The 17208-nt window shown below is 46.0% G+C and overlaps 1 protein-coding gene across 1 annotated transcript in view; it reads left to right on the top strand.

Annotated features, from left to right (window-relative positions):
- Positions 1 to 5476: 5476 nt before the first annotated feature.
- The window catches only part of EP300 (E1A binding protein p300), a 93352-nt gene continuing 81620 nt past the window's right edge, over positions 5477 to 17208 (top strand). The window contains exon 1 of the mRNA XM_030815480.1: positions 5477 to 6789. Coding sequence (XP_030671340.1) covers positions 6696 to 6789 — 94 coding nt within the window. The 5' untranslated portion in view covers positions 5477 to 6695. The remainder of the gene's footprint in view (positions 6790 to 17208) is intronic.

Raw genomic sequence — 17208 nt, 5'->3', positions numbered from 1 at the left:
CACTATTAAAATATTTTTCTTTTTCTATTTTTCTTTTCTTTTCTTTTTTTTTTTTTTTTTTTTGAGACAGAGTCTCACTCTGTTGCCTAGGCTGGAGTGCAGTGGCGCAATCTTGGCTCACTGCAACCTCCACCTCCTGGGTTCAAGCAATTCTCTGCCTCAGCCTCCCTCTCGAGTACCTAGGATTATAGGCGCCTGCCACCACACCCGGCTAATTTTTGTATTTTTATTTATCTATCTATCTATTTATTTATTTATTTATTTTTTGAGACGGAGTCTCGCTCTGTTGCCCAGGCTGGAGTGCAGTGGAGCGGTCTCGGCTCACTGCAAGCTCCGCCTCCCAGGTTCACACCATTCTCCTGCCTCAGCCTCCAGAGTAGCTGGGACTACAGGGACCCACCACCACACCCTGCTAATTTTTTTGTGTTTTTAGTAGAGACGGGGTTTCACCGTGTTAGCCAGGATAGTCTCCATCTCCTGACCTCGTGATCCGCCCACCTCGCCTCCCAAAGTGCTGGGATTACAGGCGTGAGCCACCGCGCCCAGCCTAATTTTTGTATTTTTAGTAGAGACGGGGTTTCGCCATCTTGACCAGGCTTGTCTTGAACTCCTGACCTCAGGTGATCCACCTGCCTTGGCTTCCCACAGTGCTGGGATTACAGGCATGATCTATTTTTCTTTTCTTTTTTTTGAAACAGGGTCTCACTCTGTCGCCCAGGCTGGAGTGCAGTGGTATGATCTCTCAGCTCACTGCAGCCTCCACCTCCTGGGTTCAAGCAATTCTTGTACCTTGGCCTCCGGAGTAGCTGGGATTACAGGCGTGTGCCATCATGTCCAGCGAACTTTTTTGTATTTTTAGTAGAGACAGATTTTGCTATGTTGGCCAGGCTGGTCTCGAACTCCTGGCCTCTAGTGATCTGCCTGCCTCAGCTTCCAAAATGCTGGGATTACATGTGTGAGCCACCATACCCAGCCTCACTTCTGCTGTTCTGAAGCCATCTTAAGAGTCACCTTGATTGCCTTTGTGTGATCCTTATTTTCTTGCCATCAGCCACTTCCAACGTGGCCAATTTCAGGTTCAGGGTCCTGGGGAAAGGCCAGAGGAGCACATCTCAAGAAGATGCACCAAGCATCAGAGTTCTGCGTGTACAGCAGAGCCAGAGGCCATGGCCTCTGATTTCTTTTGGTTGAATTTTCTCATGGGATGTTCCTCAGATCTCCTTCAATCCACTTCTTATATCTAGTCCTACAGTATTTTTGGCCAGGTGGGCAAGGTATGTTTGAATGCTGCTTTGATTCAAGCTGGATCCTCTGTAAAACTAAGCAAATCTTTTTCCCAAAGTTTACAGAAACTCTTTAAAAAGAAAAAAAAGAAGCTGGGTGCGGTGGCTCACACCTGTAATCCCAGCACTTTGGGAGGCCGAGGCAGGTGGATCACGAGGTCAGGAGTTCGAGACCAGCCCGGTCAACATGGTGAAACCCCAGCTCTACTAAAGATACAAAAAATTAGCCAGGCGTGGTGGCACACGCCTGTAATCCAAGCTATTCGGGAGGCTGAGTCAGGAGAATTGCTTAAACCTGGTAGGTGCAGGTTGCAGTGAGCCGAGATTGCGCCACTGCACTCCAGCCTGGGTGACAGGGTGAGACTCTGTCTCAAAAAAAAAAGGAAAAGGGGCCAGGCTCAGTGGCTCATGTCTGTAATCCCTGCTACTAGGGATACTAGGGAGGCTGAGGCAGGAGAATTGCTTGAACCTGAGAAGCAGAGGCTGCAGTGAGCTGAGATCATGCCACTGCACTCCACCCTGGGCAACAAGAGTGAGACTGTGTCTCAAAAGAAGAAAAAAGAGAAACTCTAAAAAAAAAAAAAAAAAAAGCTGAGGCCAGGTACAGTGGTACAGTGGCTCATTCCTGTAACAGCACTTTGGGAGGCCGAGGTGGGTGGATCAACTGAGGTGAGGAGTTCGAGACCAGCTTGGCATGGTGAAACCCCGTCTCTACTAAAAATACAAAAAATTAGCTGGGTCCATGGTGGTGCATGCCTGTAATCCCAGCTACCAGGGAGGCTGAGGCAGAAGAATCACTTAAACCTGGGAGGCAGAGGTTGCAGTGAGTGGAGATCATGTCACAGCCTGGGTGACAGGGCAAGTCTCCATCTCAAACAAACAAACAAAAACAGGCCGGGTGCGGTGGCTCACACCTGTAATCCCAGCACTTTGGGAGGCCAAGGTGGGCGGATCACAAGGTCAAGGGATCGAAACCATCCTGACCAAAATGGTGAAACTCCATCTCTACTAAAAACACAAAAATTAGGTGGATGTGGTGGCGCACACCTGTAGTCCCAGCTACTCAGGAGGCTGAGGCAGGAGAATCGCTTGAACCAGGGAGGCAGAGGTTGCAGTGAGCTGAGATGGCGCCATTGCACCCCAGCCTGGCAACAGAGCCAGACTCCATCTCAAAAAAAAAAAACAAAAAACAAAAAACTGGGCAAGTAATCTCCCATCAGGAAATGACAAGAGCAAGTTTCCAGGTTTCTCCACATTTCTCATTTCTTTCCTTTGTTTTTTAAAATATCAAATCCTCCACATTTCTCATTTCTTTCCTTTGTTTTTTAAAATATTTATTTGTTTATTTTAAGAGACAGGATCTCTCACTCTATTGCCCAGGCTGTAGTGCAGTGGCATGATTACACCTCCCTGCAGCCTTGACTTCCCAGGCTGAAGTGATTCTCCCATTTCAATATCTGGAGTAGCTGGACTGCAGGTGCTGTGTACACCACCACGCCTAAGTAATTTTTTTTTTAACTTTTGTAGAGATGGGGAATAGGGGGGTCTCTTTATGTTTCCTAGGCTGGTCTTAAACTCCTGGGCTCAAGCGATCCTCCCACCCCCGTCTCCTAAAACTTTGGGATTACAGGCATGAGACACTGTGCCTGACCAACATTCTTTTCTTTGTACTCCTTAGTCTGAATATGGGTATAAACTATTAAAAATAACAAAATTATCCCTGAAGGCCAATCTTGATCTTACTCCTACACATTGAATTCATACTGTAACAACTTTAAGATAAAGAAGTTCTGTCCTTTTCAATTTGCCTGCTTTTTTTTTTTTGAGACGGAGTCTCACTCTTTCGCCCAGGCCAGAGTGCAGTGGCGCGATCTCGGCTCACTGCAAACTCCACCTCCCGGGTTCACGCCATTCTCCTGCCTCAGCCTCCCGAGTAGCTGGGACTACACGTGCCCGCCACCGCGCCTGGCTAATTTTTTGTATTTTTAGTAGAGACGGGTTTCACCATGTTAACCAGGATGGTCTCAATTTCCTGACCTTGTGATCCGCCCACCACGGCCTCCCAAAGTGCTGGGATTACAGGCGTGAGCCACCACGCCCGGACTTTTTTCTTTTTTTTTTCGAGACAGAGTCTCGCTGTGTCGCACAGGCTGGAGTGCAGTGGGCGATCTTGGCTCACTGCAAGCTCCGCCTTCCGGGTTCACGCCTTTCTACTGCCTCAGCCTCCCGAGTAGCTGGGACTACAGGCGCCCGCCACCACGTCCAGCTAATTTTTGTGTGTGTGTTTTTAGTAGAGACGGGGTTTCACCATGTTGGCCAGAATGGTCTCAATCTCCTGACCTCCTGATCTGCCCTCCTCGGCCTCCCAAAGTGCTGGGATTACAAGCGTGAGCCACCGCACCCGGTTCAATTTGCCAGCTTTTCTACTGCAGTTTGGGTGATCTAGGCCTGAACATTACAGGACAGAATCCATCCCTGTCAGCAACTTCAATTGCTCCATTAGGATCTTCACTCTTAGGTTCTTATTTATTTCTCCCAACATTCATTTAAAAAACAAACAGAAACAATATATAAAAAAAATACAAAGAAAATCCAACAATTCGCAAATACCAACTAAGGAGCATGAGATATGAAATAAAAGAAAAAAAATTTTTTTTTTCTTTGGGACAGAGTTTTGCTCTTGTCGCCCAGGCTGGAGTGCAATGGCACAATCTCAGCTCACTGCAACCTCCGCCTCCCGGGTTTAAGAGATTCTGCTGCCTCAGCCTCCCAAGTAGCTAGGATTACAGGCGTGGACCACCACACCCGGATAATTTTTGTATTTTTAGTAGAAACGAGGTTTCACCATGTTGGCTAGGCTTGTCTCGAACTCCTGACCTCAGGTGATCCACCGGCCTCGGCCTCCCAAAGTGCTGGGATTACAGGCGTGAGCCACCGTGCCTGGCCAAGAAAAAGCTTTTAACAGTATCAGTAGATACTGGTGTCGGGGTTTCTTTCGGGGTCACTTACACCCCTGCCACCTCCTCCAGTACCAATTTACCCATGGCCAAACACAGGGTAATGTGTAGGAACCTGAAAGCACGTGTCCGACCTCAGCTGCGAAACTGTGGAGTCCCACACACTAGACTTTATATTCCAGCATTTCCTCCCACCATTACATTTTTGCTTTTTTCCATCCTTACACTACCTTTACCACATTTTTGTTTTTCCCATAATTACATTAGATAAGGCACTGGCTAGACGCGGTCTTTTATTAACTTGTTCTATTGGGAGCGGACGAGAAAAAAAGACAAACCCTAAAAATGTCTTCAGGTTCCAGGCATGTTTAGAAAAATACTTAAAGGCTCCTGTGGTGAGAGTGCTACCTGGTAGGGGCGTATGGACACACGTGGAGTGCAAGAAATGAATTTGGGTCTGGTGCCGAAACATCTTTCCACTGCTGTGATTTTGTTTTCTGGTCAGAGTAATAATGCTCGTTGTAAAATAAATAAATAAAAAATAAATAAAAAGGAAAAGGAAAATTCAGAGAAAATGAAAACACCTCGTAATCAACGTGCTTTTTGGATGTGAAGTGCTCCCTTTGGGATGGCAATAGAGAAGTGAGGATGCACTGGGTGTCTGGCCCGGAACAGCCAGCAGTGGGTACACCCTGCCTGGTGGATTCGACCGGGGTTTGGGGAACCCGCCACCCAAGGGCCGAAGAGCAGGGCCGCCCTACGGGCGCTCCCATTTGGCCATCTGAGTGGCGACTTGGCGCCTTCCTCGGCGCAGCTCCTGGGTTCCGTCGTCCGGGTTCCCACTGGTCCCTTACGCAGAGACCAAAGCCAGGCACCTTCCCTCGTAACTATCCACCGACTGAAAATAGATTCTGAGTCCGCCCCCGCCCCTCCCCCCCTTAAAATCCTCCCCACTCTTAAAATCCTCCCCTTTAAAGGGAGCCACCGGGTGACGCCGGGGGAGTTTGCGGAAGCGCTAACCGCGTTGGGGCCTAGGGCGGATCCCGTGATTGGGACAAGCCCCGCCCCCGGCTCCACTTCCCCCATTGTGTGAGCGGCTCGGGCCTAGGCCCCGCCCCCCTCCGGAGGCCCGGCCCCTCCCCTTTTTCACCCCCCCCCTTGGCTCATTTCCGGCCGCCGCCGCTACCGCTAGCCTGTAAGGAGGATTCGGCAGAGGGAAGAAACAACAGCCGCCATCTTGTTTGTGTGCTAGGTTGGGGGGGAGAGAGGGCGAGAGGGAGCGGGCGAGAGTGGGCAAGCGGGACGTCGGGCTGAGTGCTAACCGCGGGAGCCAGAGAGTACGGAGGGGAGTCGGGTCGGAGAGAGGCGGCAGGGGCCGAGACAGTGGCAGGGGGCCCGGGGCGCACGGGCTGAGGCGACCCCCAGCCCCCTCCCGTCCGCACACACCCCCACCGCGGTCCCGGAGCCGGGCCGGCGTCGACGCCTAGGGGGGACCATTACATAACCCCGCGCCCCGCGGCGCCTTCGCCCGCCGCCGCGGGCGGCCCCGAGCGGAGCGCCGGGGGGCGGGCGCTCCCAGCACCTGGCCGCCGGCGGTGGGGGCCGTAGCGGCGGCCGTATTTATTTATTTTCCGCGGGAAAGGAAGGCGAAGGAGGGGAGCGCGGCGCGAGGAGGGGCCGCCTGCGCCGCCGCCGGAGCGGGGCCTCCTTGGTGGGCTCCGCGTCGGCACGGGCGTGCGGGCGGCGCTGCTCGGCCCGGCCCCCTCGGCCCTCTGGTCCGGCCAGCTCCGCTCCCGGCGTCCTTGCCGCGCCTCCGCCGGCCGCCGCGCGATGTGAGGCGGCGGCGCCAGCCTGGCTCTCGGTTCGGGCGAGCTCTCTGCGGCCATTAGGGGCCGGTGCGGCGGCGGCGGCGCGGAGCGCGGCGGCAGGAGGAGGGTTCGGAGGGTGGGGGCGCAGGCCCGGGAGGGGGCACCGGGAGGAGGTGAGTGTCTCTTGTCGCCTCCTCCTTTCCCCCCTTTTCGCCCCCGCCTCCTTGTGGCGATGAGAAGGAGGAGGACAGCGCCGAGGAGGAAGAGGCTGATGGCGGCGGCGAAGCTCCGAGAGACCTCGGCTGGGCAGGGGCCGGCCGTGGCGGGCCGGGGACTGCGCCTCTAGAGCCGCGAGTTCTCGGGAATTCGCCGCAGCGGACGCGCTCGGCGAATTTGTGCTCCTGTGCCCTCCTCCGGGCTTGGGCCCAGGCCCGGCCCCTCGCACTTGCCCTTACCTTTTCTATCGAGTTCGCATCCCTCTCCAGCCACTGCGACCCGGCGAAGAGAAAAAGGAACTTCCCCCACCCCCTCGGGTGCCGTCGGAGCCCCCCAGCCCACCCCTGGGTGCGGGGTGGGGACCCCGGGTCGAAGAAGAGATTTCCTGAGGATTCTGGTTTTCCTCGCTTGTATCTCCGAAAGAATTAAAAATGGCCGAGAATGTGGTGGAACCGGGGCCGCCTTCAGCCAAGCGGCCTAAACTCTCATCTCCGGCCCTCTCGGCGTCCGCCAGCGATGGCACAGGTTAGTTTCGGCAGCCCCGGCCTTCCACGTTCCCTTTAATCTTTTCTACTCGGTGCGCCTTTATTCTTCCATTTTTTTTTTCTTCCTCTCTCTCTAGTTTCCTGCCCCTTAATTAATTTTAAAGGTATTTGAATGAGCTGGTCGAAGACGTCCAGTAGCCCAACCATTTTCTTTGCCTCCTAATACATTGGTTGCAACACTATGTCATATCGGTGTGTGTTCTGGAATTAGAGCTCGTAAGTGGGTGCTGTATAGAAATGGCCTGTATTGTTGCTCCCATGCTGTTTAATTTGGGAAATGCCAATGCATTTGTGTGTAAGAGTTCCTATGCAATTTAAGTTTCATTTTTTTTGTTCTTGGCAAATGAATTTCGAATCCTTTCTCCTTACTGTACTTACTGTGTTTACTTTCCACGCTTTTCAAGATTTTCTCTCCTTTGCAGAATATTTTCTGTTGAGGAATAGGGTGTAAAAAAATCTTGATTGTGTGTGTGCGAGGTCCAAGATTTCAGGTTAGAGGTGAAGTTTAACAATGCTTTTATCTTACCTACCATTTTTAGCTTTTTTTTCCTTTTTCTTCTTATTTGCTTTAAGAATCAATATGGAGCGCAGTTCATTTCACATTTCCCAGTTCTTTGGTGTGAGACCAAAATGTCTGAAACTCTGGGTTTTTAGGTTGGGAGAACAGGGGCATGTTCTTTGCAGTTTGCAGTCACTTTCTCATTTTAGGGGAAATAAAAAAGATAAAACAATTTCGTGGAGTTACGTACCTGGAAATCAAGGTTAGAAGTTGAAAGAGTTCCAATCATGAACTACAAACACGAACTGATTGTACAAAAGTTTAAAATGTGCATTAGGTTTGGTGTTTGTGTGTGTCTTTGTATTTTTACACTTTTAAACATACTTGGAGATCAAGATTTTCGTTTAAAAGCTTTACGGATTCTTTAGTTCATTCAGTTGTGGACTAGCCCCTTTGTCAGGAGAAGTTCAGGGAGTCTTCTTCCATCATCCCTTCATTCTTTTCTTACAGTTAGTTTAATGGTGTTATCCTGATGGGTAAGGACCTTTTCTTTGCTGGGATAATGAAGATGAAGAATGGCTGGCCATCTGACAGTCCACAAGATGTTCCCCTTTACTACGGAGCATCTCTTTAACTCCCTGAGAGCAGGCTCAGCGTCATCCCTCCATCTGCCAGTGAGAGTGCATAATGGAGTTAAATGTACCCTTTGAGTTTGTAGAGAACTTGGAGAGCATGTTTCTAAGTAGGCTTCATTTCAGAGGGTGAATATGGGAAGACAGAGCTAATGCTTTGAATTCGTTGCTTTTATAAGAAAGATGTGAAATTAATTTAAGTTAACCTGCAAAAATTGAGAAGTAGGAATCTTGCAGAGTTCCTCTACCTAAGGCTTGTAACATTGATTATGCATGAACTTTGATCTGTACCTATTCTGTGAAGGTACTGTAGTCTTCAGGGATTTTTTTAGCTGTTTTTTTTCCTTCAAAATTCATACACATACACAGACGTCGTTGTATTCCTTTGCACCTACTAAAGTGCAATTCAGAAAGATTTTTTAGATCATCTTTAGACACTTAATCACCTGTAGATTTTTGTGGTGTTTCCTTAGTATTTGTGTAATGTGGTAGTTTTTGCTTTTTAGTTTTGGTGTAACGTGGTAGTCGATTTTACATTGGAGTTAGCTAGTGACTTGGAACGTAGGGGAAACTTTTTACGTACTTTGAGTAGTCCTGATTTGAGCAGCTTCGTCTTGGAGCTGTATTGTTTAAATACTTCTGTTCAGGTGTGCTACTGCTTTCTCCATGTCGGTCCTGTTTTGCTACTTGAAATATCTTTGAATAATTACAAGAGTTTTAAATGTATCAAGTGGGCTTTTATAGTTTAAAAAAAAGCCCTCAACATTGAGATTAATTCATTCACTCATAATACTAAGAGTTTATCTTAGTTACTTTTCTAAATTTTGTAATGAGAGCTGACTTTACCCACCTCCCCAAATCAAGATTCTGCTCCACGAATTCTTTGGTGTACAGTTTTTAATTGTAACCAGTCTGGGTTTGGGGGAGGGGAGAAGTGAGTGTAAAGAAAATACTGTCCGTCTGTGAACTTACTTCAAGTTGGGTACCATTATAATTTTTTTTTTTTTTTTTTTTTTGAGATGGAGTCTCGCTTTGTCACCCAGGCTGGAGTGCAGTGGTGCGATCTCACTACAACCTCTGCCTCCTAGGTTAAAGCAGTTCTGTCTCAGCCTCCCTAGTAGCTGAGACTACAGGCGCAGGCCACCATGCCTGGCTGATTTTTGTATTTTTAGTTGAGACGGGATTTCACAATATTGGTCAGGCTGGTCTCGAACTCATGCCTTCAAGTGATCCAGCCACCTTGGCCTCCCGAAGTGCTGGGATTACAGGTATGAGCCGCCCGCCCAGAGGTACCATTATATCTTGAATTTTTTTTTTTTTTTTTTTTTTTTTGGCGTTCTGCAGTTTGTAGTATGTTTGCAGGTAACTTTTATTGGAGGCACATCACCTCTTAAAACTTGAAGTTTCAAACTTGCAACTTTTGATTTTTGAGTTGTTACTTGGGTATTTTATAAATGTGAAAGAAAATTATTTCTTGATATTATGGGTTTTGTCTAGAACTGGTTGAAATAAGCCCGAAATTCTAGCGCCTACAAACTTTTTTTAAAAAAGTGATTTAGGCTTGCAAATCTTGTGATGTAAATATATCCACCAAGAGCGTTCTAATGTCATCTTTAAAGGAAAGAAAACTGGAATCCAATGGGATGGCATGCTAAAGTGTTACAAATCAAATTAGTACTTAAGTCTCAACCTCTGAATTTCTGTTTAATACTCAAATATTCTCCTAAAAAATTTCCAGGTTGATTCAAATAACTTAGGTTAAACTCAGCTTTTACGTGTTGGGATGGGGAAGAGAAGACTTATTTGTAGCCATCACATCTTTATGTTCCTGTTTCAGTATTTGCATTTGATCCATTGAAATTTTTATTTCATATGGTATGGTTAGGGTAAAACAAATAATTTGAGAAATGACATTTTGTTCTCCCTCTCCTCCCTCCAAAAAAAAAAGATTATGAAAGCCACTTGTAAACTTTTTTTGTAAAAATGACCAAAAGACTAGAAAAGTTAATGTTAGGCAAATCCTAGAACTATCTTTTGGAGCTGTTTCTGATCATCTGAGTGATGGAAATGATGAGGGTCATCTGTTGTCTTCATTACTCAGTGAACATGTTTTGTCACTGCTTCATAAATGCTTAATGCCATATGCACTTAAAAAAAGCACCTGGAAAGATAGGATTTTAGGATCCAGCATATAATTAAGTAGGGTAAAGATCCTTCTGGTGTTGGTACAGTTTTGTGGCCTTGGGTTTTGTGCTTTTTTGTTTTTTGGGTTTTTCCACCATTTCAAAGACACAGGGCAGATAGTGTGTAAAGTATACCTGCCTTTTGACCAGTAGATTCATGTACACAGTGGAGAAGTGGTAAGGGTTTTTAAAATGTCAGCTCTACTTTTTTTTTTTTTTTTTTTGAGACTCTTGTTGCCCAGGCTGGAGTGCAGTAGTGTGATCTTGGCTCACTGCAACCTCCACCTCCCAGGTTCAAGCGATTCTTTGCTTCAGCCTCCTCAGTAGCTGGGATTACAGGTGTCTGCAACCATGCCCAGCTAAGTTTTGTATTTTTTAGTAGAGACAGGATTTCACCATTTTGGCCAGGCTGGTCTCGAACTCCTGACCTCAGGTGATCCACCCGCCTCAGCCTCCCAAAGTGCTGGGAATACAGGCGTGAGCCACCACGCCCGGCTGTCAGCTCTACTTTCTTAAAATGCCATTGTGTGTTAGTGGTTCATCATCCTAACCAAAACATGTTGATCAAGACCTTTTTTTTTTTTTTGAGACGGAGTCTTGCTCTGTCGCCCAGGCTGGAGTTCAGTGGCGCGATCTCGGCTCACTGCAGGCTCCGCCCCCCGGGGTTCACGCCATTCTCCTGCCTCAGCCTCCCGCGTAGCTGGGACTACAGGCGTCCACCACCTCGCCCGGCTAATTTTTTGTATTTTTAGTAGAGATGGGGTTTCACCGTGTTATCCAGGATGGTCTCGATCTCCTGACCTTGTGATCCGCCCTCCTCGGCCTCCCAAAGTGCTGGGATTACAGGCTTGAGCCACCGCGCCCGGCCATCAAGACCATTTATTTTCCAGCTCTGTAACTTGTGATATGCTATGTTTTATTTTATTTTGGCTTGAATGTTTACCTAAGAGTTTGCTTCTGGAGTCTTGCAGATATAGCTCCTTGATTTAAGTGAGGCATTGCTCTCCTCATTATTAAATTGCAAAACATTTTACTAAAGTGCCTTAAATTTTTCTGGCAATTCTTAAGGCCTTGTAAGTTCATTTATAGGACTTCAAGAAGGTTGTCTCTGGTTGATAGTGAGATAAAGTGACTTTTAAGTTGTAAATCTTGAATGTGTTACAATATGGGTGTCTTATTCCAGCAGGAGTTCATCTTCTATAGCAGAGATTGGAGTCGTATTGGCATGTCCAGTGAATGGATAATAGGGAGGAGGGAGGAAAGGGTTTCTGCCTTGGTGGCCTTTTGGCATTATTTTGTGTTTTTCTTTGCTTTTCTATTTCCTCTTTAGTCTATTTAATAAAAACAAAAAAATGGAAACAGTTGAAAATTAATGCAAAGTGGTATTTGTAGGGACATTAAGTGGTAAATAAGAAAGAGAAAAAAGAGTAGGAAGAATGTTACAGATACCAGTAGGAGTGTAAAATACTTTTTCCTGGTATATTTACAAAAACAATTTGAGAGTTATTCTGCCAATTCATATACCCAGCAATTAATGGAAAAGTAAAAGATGCTACTTTTGTGTTTGTCCAGATTTTAGGGTTTCCTCCTTTGAGGATTTCTAAAGTTGAACTTTTTTTAAGTGAGGCAAGCGGTAAAATTAATGGGCAAATGAAACAAATTATACCAAGTCTAAAATCTTTCTTTTTTTTTTTTTTTTTTTGAGGCAGAGTCTCACTTTGTAGCTGGGACTACAGGCGCCTGCCAGGATGCCTGGCTAATTTTTTGTATTTTTAGTAGAGACGGGGTTTCACCATGTTGGCCAGGATGGTCTCGATCACCTGACTTTGTGAACCACCCGTCTCGGCCTCCAAAGTGCTGGGATTACAGGTGTGAGCCACTGTGCCCAGCTAAAAAAATTTTTTTAAATTATTATTATACTTTTAAGTTTTAGGATACATGTGCACAACGTGCAGGTTTGTTACATATGTATACATGTGCCATGCTGATGTGCTGTACCCATTAACTTGTCATTTAGCATTAGGTATATCTCCTAATGCTATCCCTCCCCCCTAAAAAATTTTTTAACATTGAACTTCGCAGGTGACTTTTTTTTCACTTAATAGACAGTAGTTTCCTTCTGAAATTTTAATGGGAAATTTTTTATTCCTGCTCACTTTCCCGGAAACGCTTAAGAGGATAAATAATAATTGAGGTGTGAAGCCTCTTCTGAGCAATTTGGATATAATTTGTTTTTAGATATAGATTCTTTTTAATAAACGTCCCAAAGCAATTAGAAGTAATTTTTTTTTTTATGAGACGGAGTCTCCCTCTGTCACCCAGGCTGGAGTGCAGTGGCGCGATCTTGGCTCACTTCAAGCTCCACCTCCCGGGTTCAAGCCGTTCTCCTGCCTCAGCCTCCCGAGTAACTGGGACTACAGGCACCCGCCACCACACCTGGCTAATTTTTTGTATTTTTAGTAGAGATGGGGTTTCACCGTGTTAGCGAGGATGGTCTCAATCCCCTGACCTCGTGATCCGCCCACCTCAGCCTCCCAAAGTGCTGGGATTACAGGCGTGAGCCACTGCGCCTGGCCCTAGAAGTAATTTTGTTGAGAGAGAGTAAAACTAAAAGTACTGAAAAGAGTAAGAGAGTAGCTAAGAGAATGAGTATTGGTGTCAGACTGCTAGAGTTCATATCCCAGACTTGTATTTATTAACTGTGAACTTTGGGCCAAATACTTAACCTGGCTCAACCTCCTCACATTTATTCCTAACCACAGCCCTGTAAGGTGGGTAACCACCTTACAGGAACCCACCTTACTTACCCACCTTACAGGAATCCACCTTACTTACCCACCTTACAGGATTGTGGTTAGGAATAAATGAGAATTCTCTTTATCAGATGCTTAGGACTATGCTTGCTTCTGTGTAGTATGTGTTCATTGTTAACTGTTTTTAACTTTACTGCTAAATATACCAGAAGGAAAACAGTGGTAGATGGTTTGGGGGTGGTTTTGGTTTTTTGATTTGCGACGAAGTCTTGCTCTGTTGCCCAAGCTAGAGTACAGTGGCGTGATCTCGGCCTACGGCAACCTCTGTCTCCCAGCTTCAAGCGATTCTCCTGCTCAGCCTCCCGAGTAGCTGGGACTACAGCTGCACACCACCATGCCTGGCTAATTTTTGTATTTTTAGTAGAGACAGGGTTTCACTATGTTGGTCAGGGTGGTCTTGAAGTCCTGACCTCATGATCCACCTGCCTCGGCCTCCCAAAATGTTGGGATTACAGGCATGAGCCACCGCGCCCGGCCTGTTTTTGTTTTGTTTTTAATGGATGTACAGTAGTCCCCCCTTATCCTTGGGGGGATACATTCCAAGATCTCCGGTGGATACCTGAAACCCTGGATAGTAGTGAACATAATTGTCATCAGTCAGAACATGTTTCTGTTCGTGTCTTCCACACAGAAATTTAATGCCTTTTCCATCTTAACTAATCACTTGTCATGCACTGTGGCTGTGATGTTTGCAGTTTGAGTTACAACAGCAAAACTATCACGAATTTTTTTCCTTCACAATTTCACGTATAAATTTGATCTTTGCAACCTCAGCATACAATTTTTTTTTCATTCCTTATTAAGTCAAGAACTTTCACCTTTAAGCAATTTACAGCTTCTCTTTGGCGTAGCCAAATAGCTGTCATTGCTACTTTTGGACTTAGGGACTGTCATTAAGTAAAATAAGGGTTACTTAAAACTCAAGCACTGCCCTACCCCATAGTCAGTCTGACAGTCTGATAACTGAGATGGCTACTAAGTGACAAATGGCTGGTAGTTTATACAGGTGAATACATTAGACCGAGGGGAGATTCACTACCCAGTCAGGTGAGATTTCATCAGGCTACTCAGAATGGCGCACAGTTTAAAACATTGTTGTGGCTCATGCCTGTAATCCTGGCACTTTGGGAGACTGAGGCAGGATTGCTTGAGGCCAGGCATTCAAGACCAGCCTGGGCAATGTAGTGAGACCCCCCATCCCCCCACCATCTCTAGAAAAAAAATTTTAAAAAATCAGCAAGGCATGATGGTGTGCATCTGTAGTCCTAGCTTCTTGGGAGGCTTAAGGTGTGAGGATCCCTTGAGCCCAGGAGTTTTGAGGTTACAGTGAGCTATGATCACACCACTGCACACTCCAGCCTGTGTGACATAGCAAGACTGTTTCTAAAACAACAAAAATTAGTGTTTATTTCTGCAGTTTTCTTTGTAATATTTTTGGACCACAGGTGTCTGAAATGGCAAAAACGAAACGGGATAAGGATGAACTACTGTATAGATAGACTGTATAAAGAGAAAGCCAAGTGCATGACCGTAGAGGAGTCTTAAGAGTAACCCTTATGTCATCTTTCCAAATGTTGTTTTCTAGGAGTATAAGAATATAGGAACAGAGCTTAAAATAGAAAAATACTGTACAGTTAGCCTTCCATATCTGAAGGTTCCGTGTTTGTGGAGTCAGCCACGGATTGAAAATATTTAGGGGAAAAAATCCATGGTTGCATCTGTACTGGACATGTACAGACTTTATTTTCTTGTCATTATTCCCTAAACAATACAGTGTTAACAACTATTTATGTTGCATTTACACTGCATTAGGTATTGTAAATAATCTAGAAAGAATTCAAAGTATATGGGTGGGTGTGTGTAGGTTATATGCAAATACTACATGTCCCCTTTATATCAGGGACTGGAGCATCCTCAGATTTTGGTATCTGCAGTGGAGGGAGTGGATTCTGGAACCAATTCCCAGCAGATACCAAGGGACAACTATATACCAAGGGACAACCATATATATATGCATGTGTACTATCATGTAAGATGTCTTGTATACGTGAGTAATTGAAATGAAAATCAGCAGATAGTTAAGGCATAATGAGAAAATGGAAAACATTGTTCTTGTTAGAAATGTTCAAGAATGGCTTCTTGATAAAGAACTGTGTTAAGCATAATTTTTTCTTTCTTCTTTTTAGACACAGAGTCTCACTCTGTTTCCTAGACAGGAGTGCAGTGGTGCAATCTTGGCTCACTGTAGCCTCCATCTCCTGGGTTCAAGCACTTCTCCTGCCTCAACCTCCCAAGTAGCTGGGATTACAGGCACCTGCCACCATGCCTGGCTAATGTTTGTATTTTTAGTAGAGATGGGATTTCACCATGTTGGCCAGGCTGATCTCGAACTCCTGACCTCAGTCTGCCCACCTCGGCCTCCCAAAGTGCTGGTATTAGAGGCGGGAGCCACAGTGTCTGGCCAATTAAGCATAATTTTTTCTATTTTTCATTTTGTTACGTGGATCTTTTTTTTTTTTTTTTTTTGAGACGGAGTCTCGCTCTGTCGCCCAGGCTAGAGTGCCGTGGCACGATCTCGGCTCACTGCCAGCTCCGCCTCCTGGGTTCACGCCATTCTCCTGCTTCAGCCTCCCGAGTGGCTGGGACTACAGGCACCTGCCACCACGCCCGGATAATTTTTTGTATTTTTAGTAGAGATGGGGTTTCACCATGTTAGCCAGGATGGTCTCGATTTCCTGACCTCGTAATCCACCCTTCTCGGCCTCCCAAAGTGCTGGGATTACAGGCGTGAGCCACCTGGGTCTTAAAGAATAAATTTTCTTGAGATGGAGTCTTGCTGTGTTGCCCAGGCTGAAGTTAACCTCCTGCTTCAGCCTCCTGAGTAGCTGGGATTGCAGATGTGAGCCACTATGCCTGGCTCCAAGAAACTTTCTTATAAAGGAGGAAGAAGAAAAGTAGGAGCAGTGCAGTGCTCCAAAGAATTTTTTTTACACTTAAGAATTACCTTTTACTTGTAGCACTAGAGACTCTGTTTCAAAGAATGCACAAAGAATACTTACCCTTGGCCGGGCGCGGTGTCTCACGCCTGTAATCCCAGCACTTTGGGAAGCCGGGGCGGGTGGATCACGAGGTCAGGAGATCAAGACCATCCTGGCTAACGCGGTGAAACCCCGTCTCTACCAAAAAAAATACAAAAATTAGCCGGGCGTGGTGGCGGGCGCCTGCAGTCCCAGCTACTCGGGAGGCTGAGGCAGGAGAACGGTGCAAACCCGGGAGGCGGAGCTTGCAGTGAGCCAAAATCGTGCCACTGCACTCCAGCCTGGACGACAGAGCGAGACACCGTCTCTAAAAAAAAAAAAAAAAGAATACTTATCCTTATTACTTATAATATACTCTCATATTTTCTGTTGCTTTTTTTGGTTTTTTTTTTTTTTAAGTACTGGTTGCAGCCTACTATATTGATTTTGATGACCCACTGTTGGCTTGTGAGCCATAATTTGAAGAATACTGGCATAGAAGAGTTGACAAGATGGCAGTTATTCTGTATTAGGCCAACATTTTCTGCATGCTAGGCACTTATCCTCTGTACATTGTTCCTTCTTTCCTTCCTGGAGTTTATAGATAAGGGAAGAAGACTGGCATTCACTGAGTCTGGTGTGATCAGCATTGTATTTGGGAAGTACGTATATAGTGGGAGGAACAGGAGGACCTAACCCAGTAGTTACCCTGGTGGCTGTCTTTGAGGAATTGTCTGATTTTGGGATCTCACAGATAGAGATAGGGTTAATAAAAATGAGCCCAGGCTAGAAAGGAGACTGTGTGAGGCCAGAGTATATCCTGTTCTGGGAACGTATAAGTACTATCTGACTGGTAGGATAGCCAAAAACTTGACTGTAGAGGTGAGCAAGGGGCCAATCATGGAGGGCTTATAATACAGGAATTTAGACTTTCCGTTTTACCCATTTAATGGATGGGGCAGAATTGTGCTTTAGGCAGTTAAGTAAAAGGAGGAATAGTTTGGGAAGAAGCAGGGAAAAACGGGAGGCAGGGAGACCAGTGAAACAGCTGTTTTAGGGTTCCAGCCACCCTTACCACAGAAGATGGAAAGAAGTGGAAAGATTTGAGGGAAGATAGATGGTCAGCAGAACTTGGTGATTGATTAGAAGTTAGGTAGTAAGATGGATACATCAAGGGTAATTCCCAGGTTTAAAGTTTGAGCAACTTGATGGGTGATGATTGATTGATTGATTGATTGATTTTGAGACAATCTCT

This window comes from Nomascus leucogenys, chromosome 7b, assembly GCF_006542625.1.
Source record: "Nomascus leucogenys isolate Asia chromosome 7b, Asia_NLE_v1, whole genome shotgun sequence".
Taxonomy (NCBI): domain Eukaryota; kingdom Metazoa; phylum Chordata; class Mammalia; order Primates; family Hylobatidae; genus Nomascus; species Nomascus leucogenys.
The sequence above is the reverse complement of the archived record's forward strand: the minus strand, read 5'-3'. Positions and strand labels throughout refer to the sequence as shown.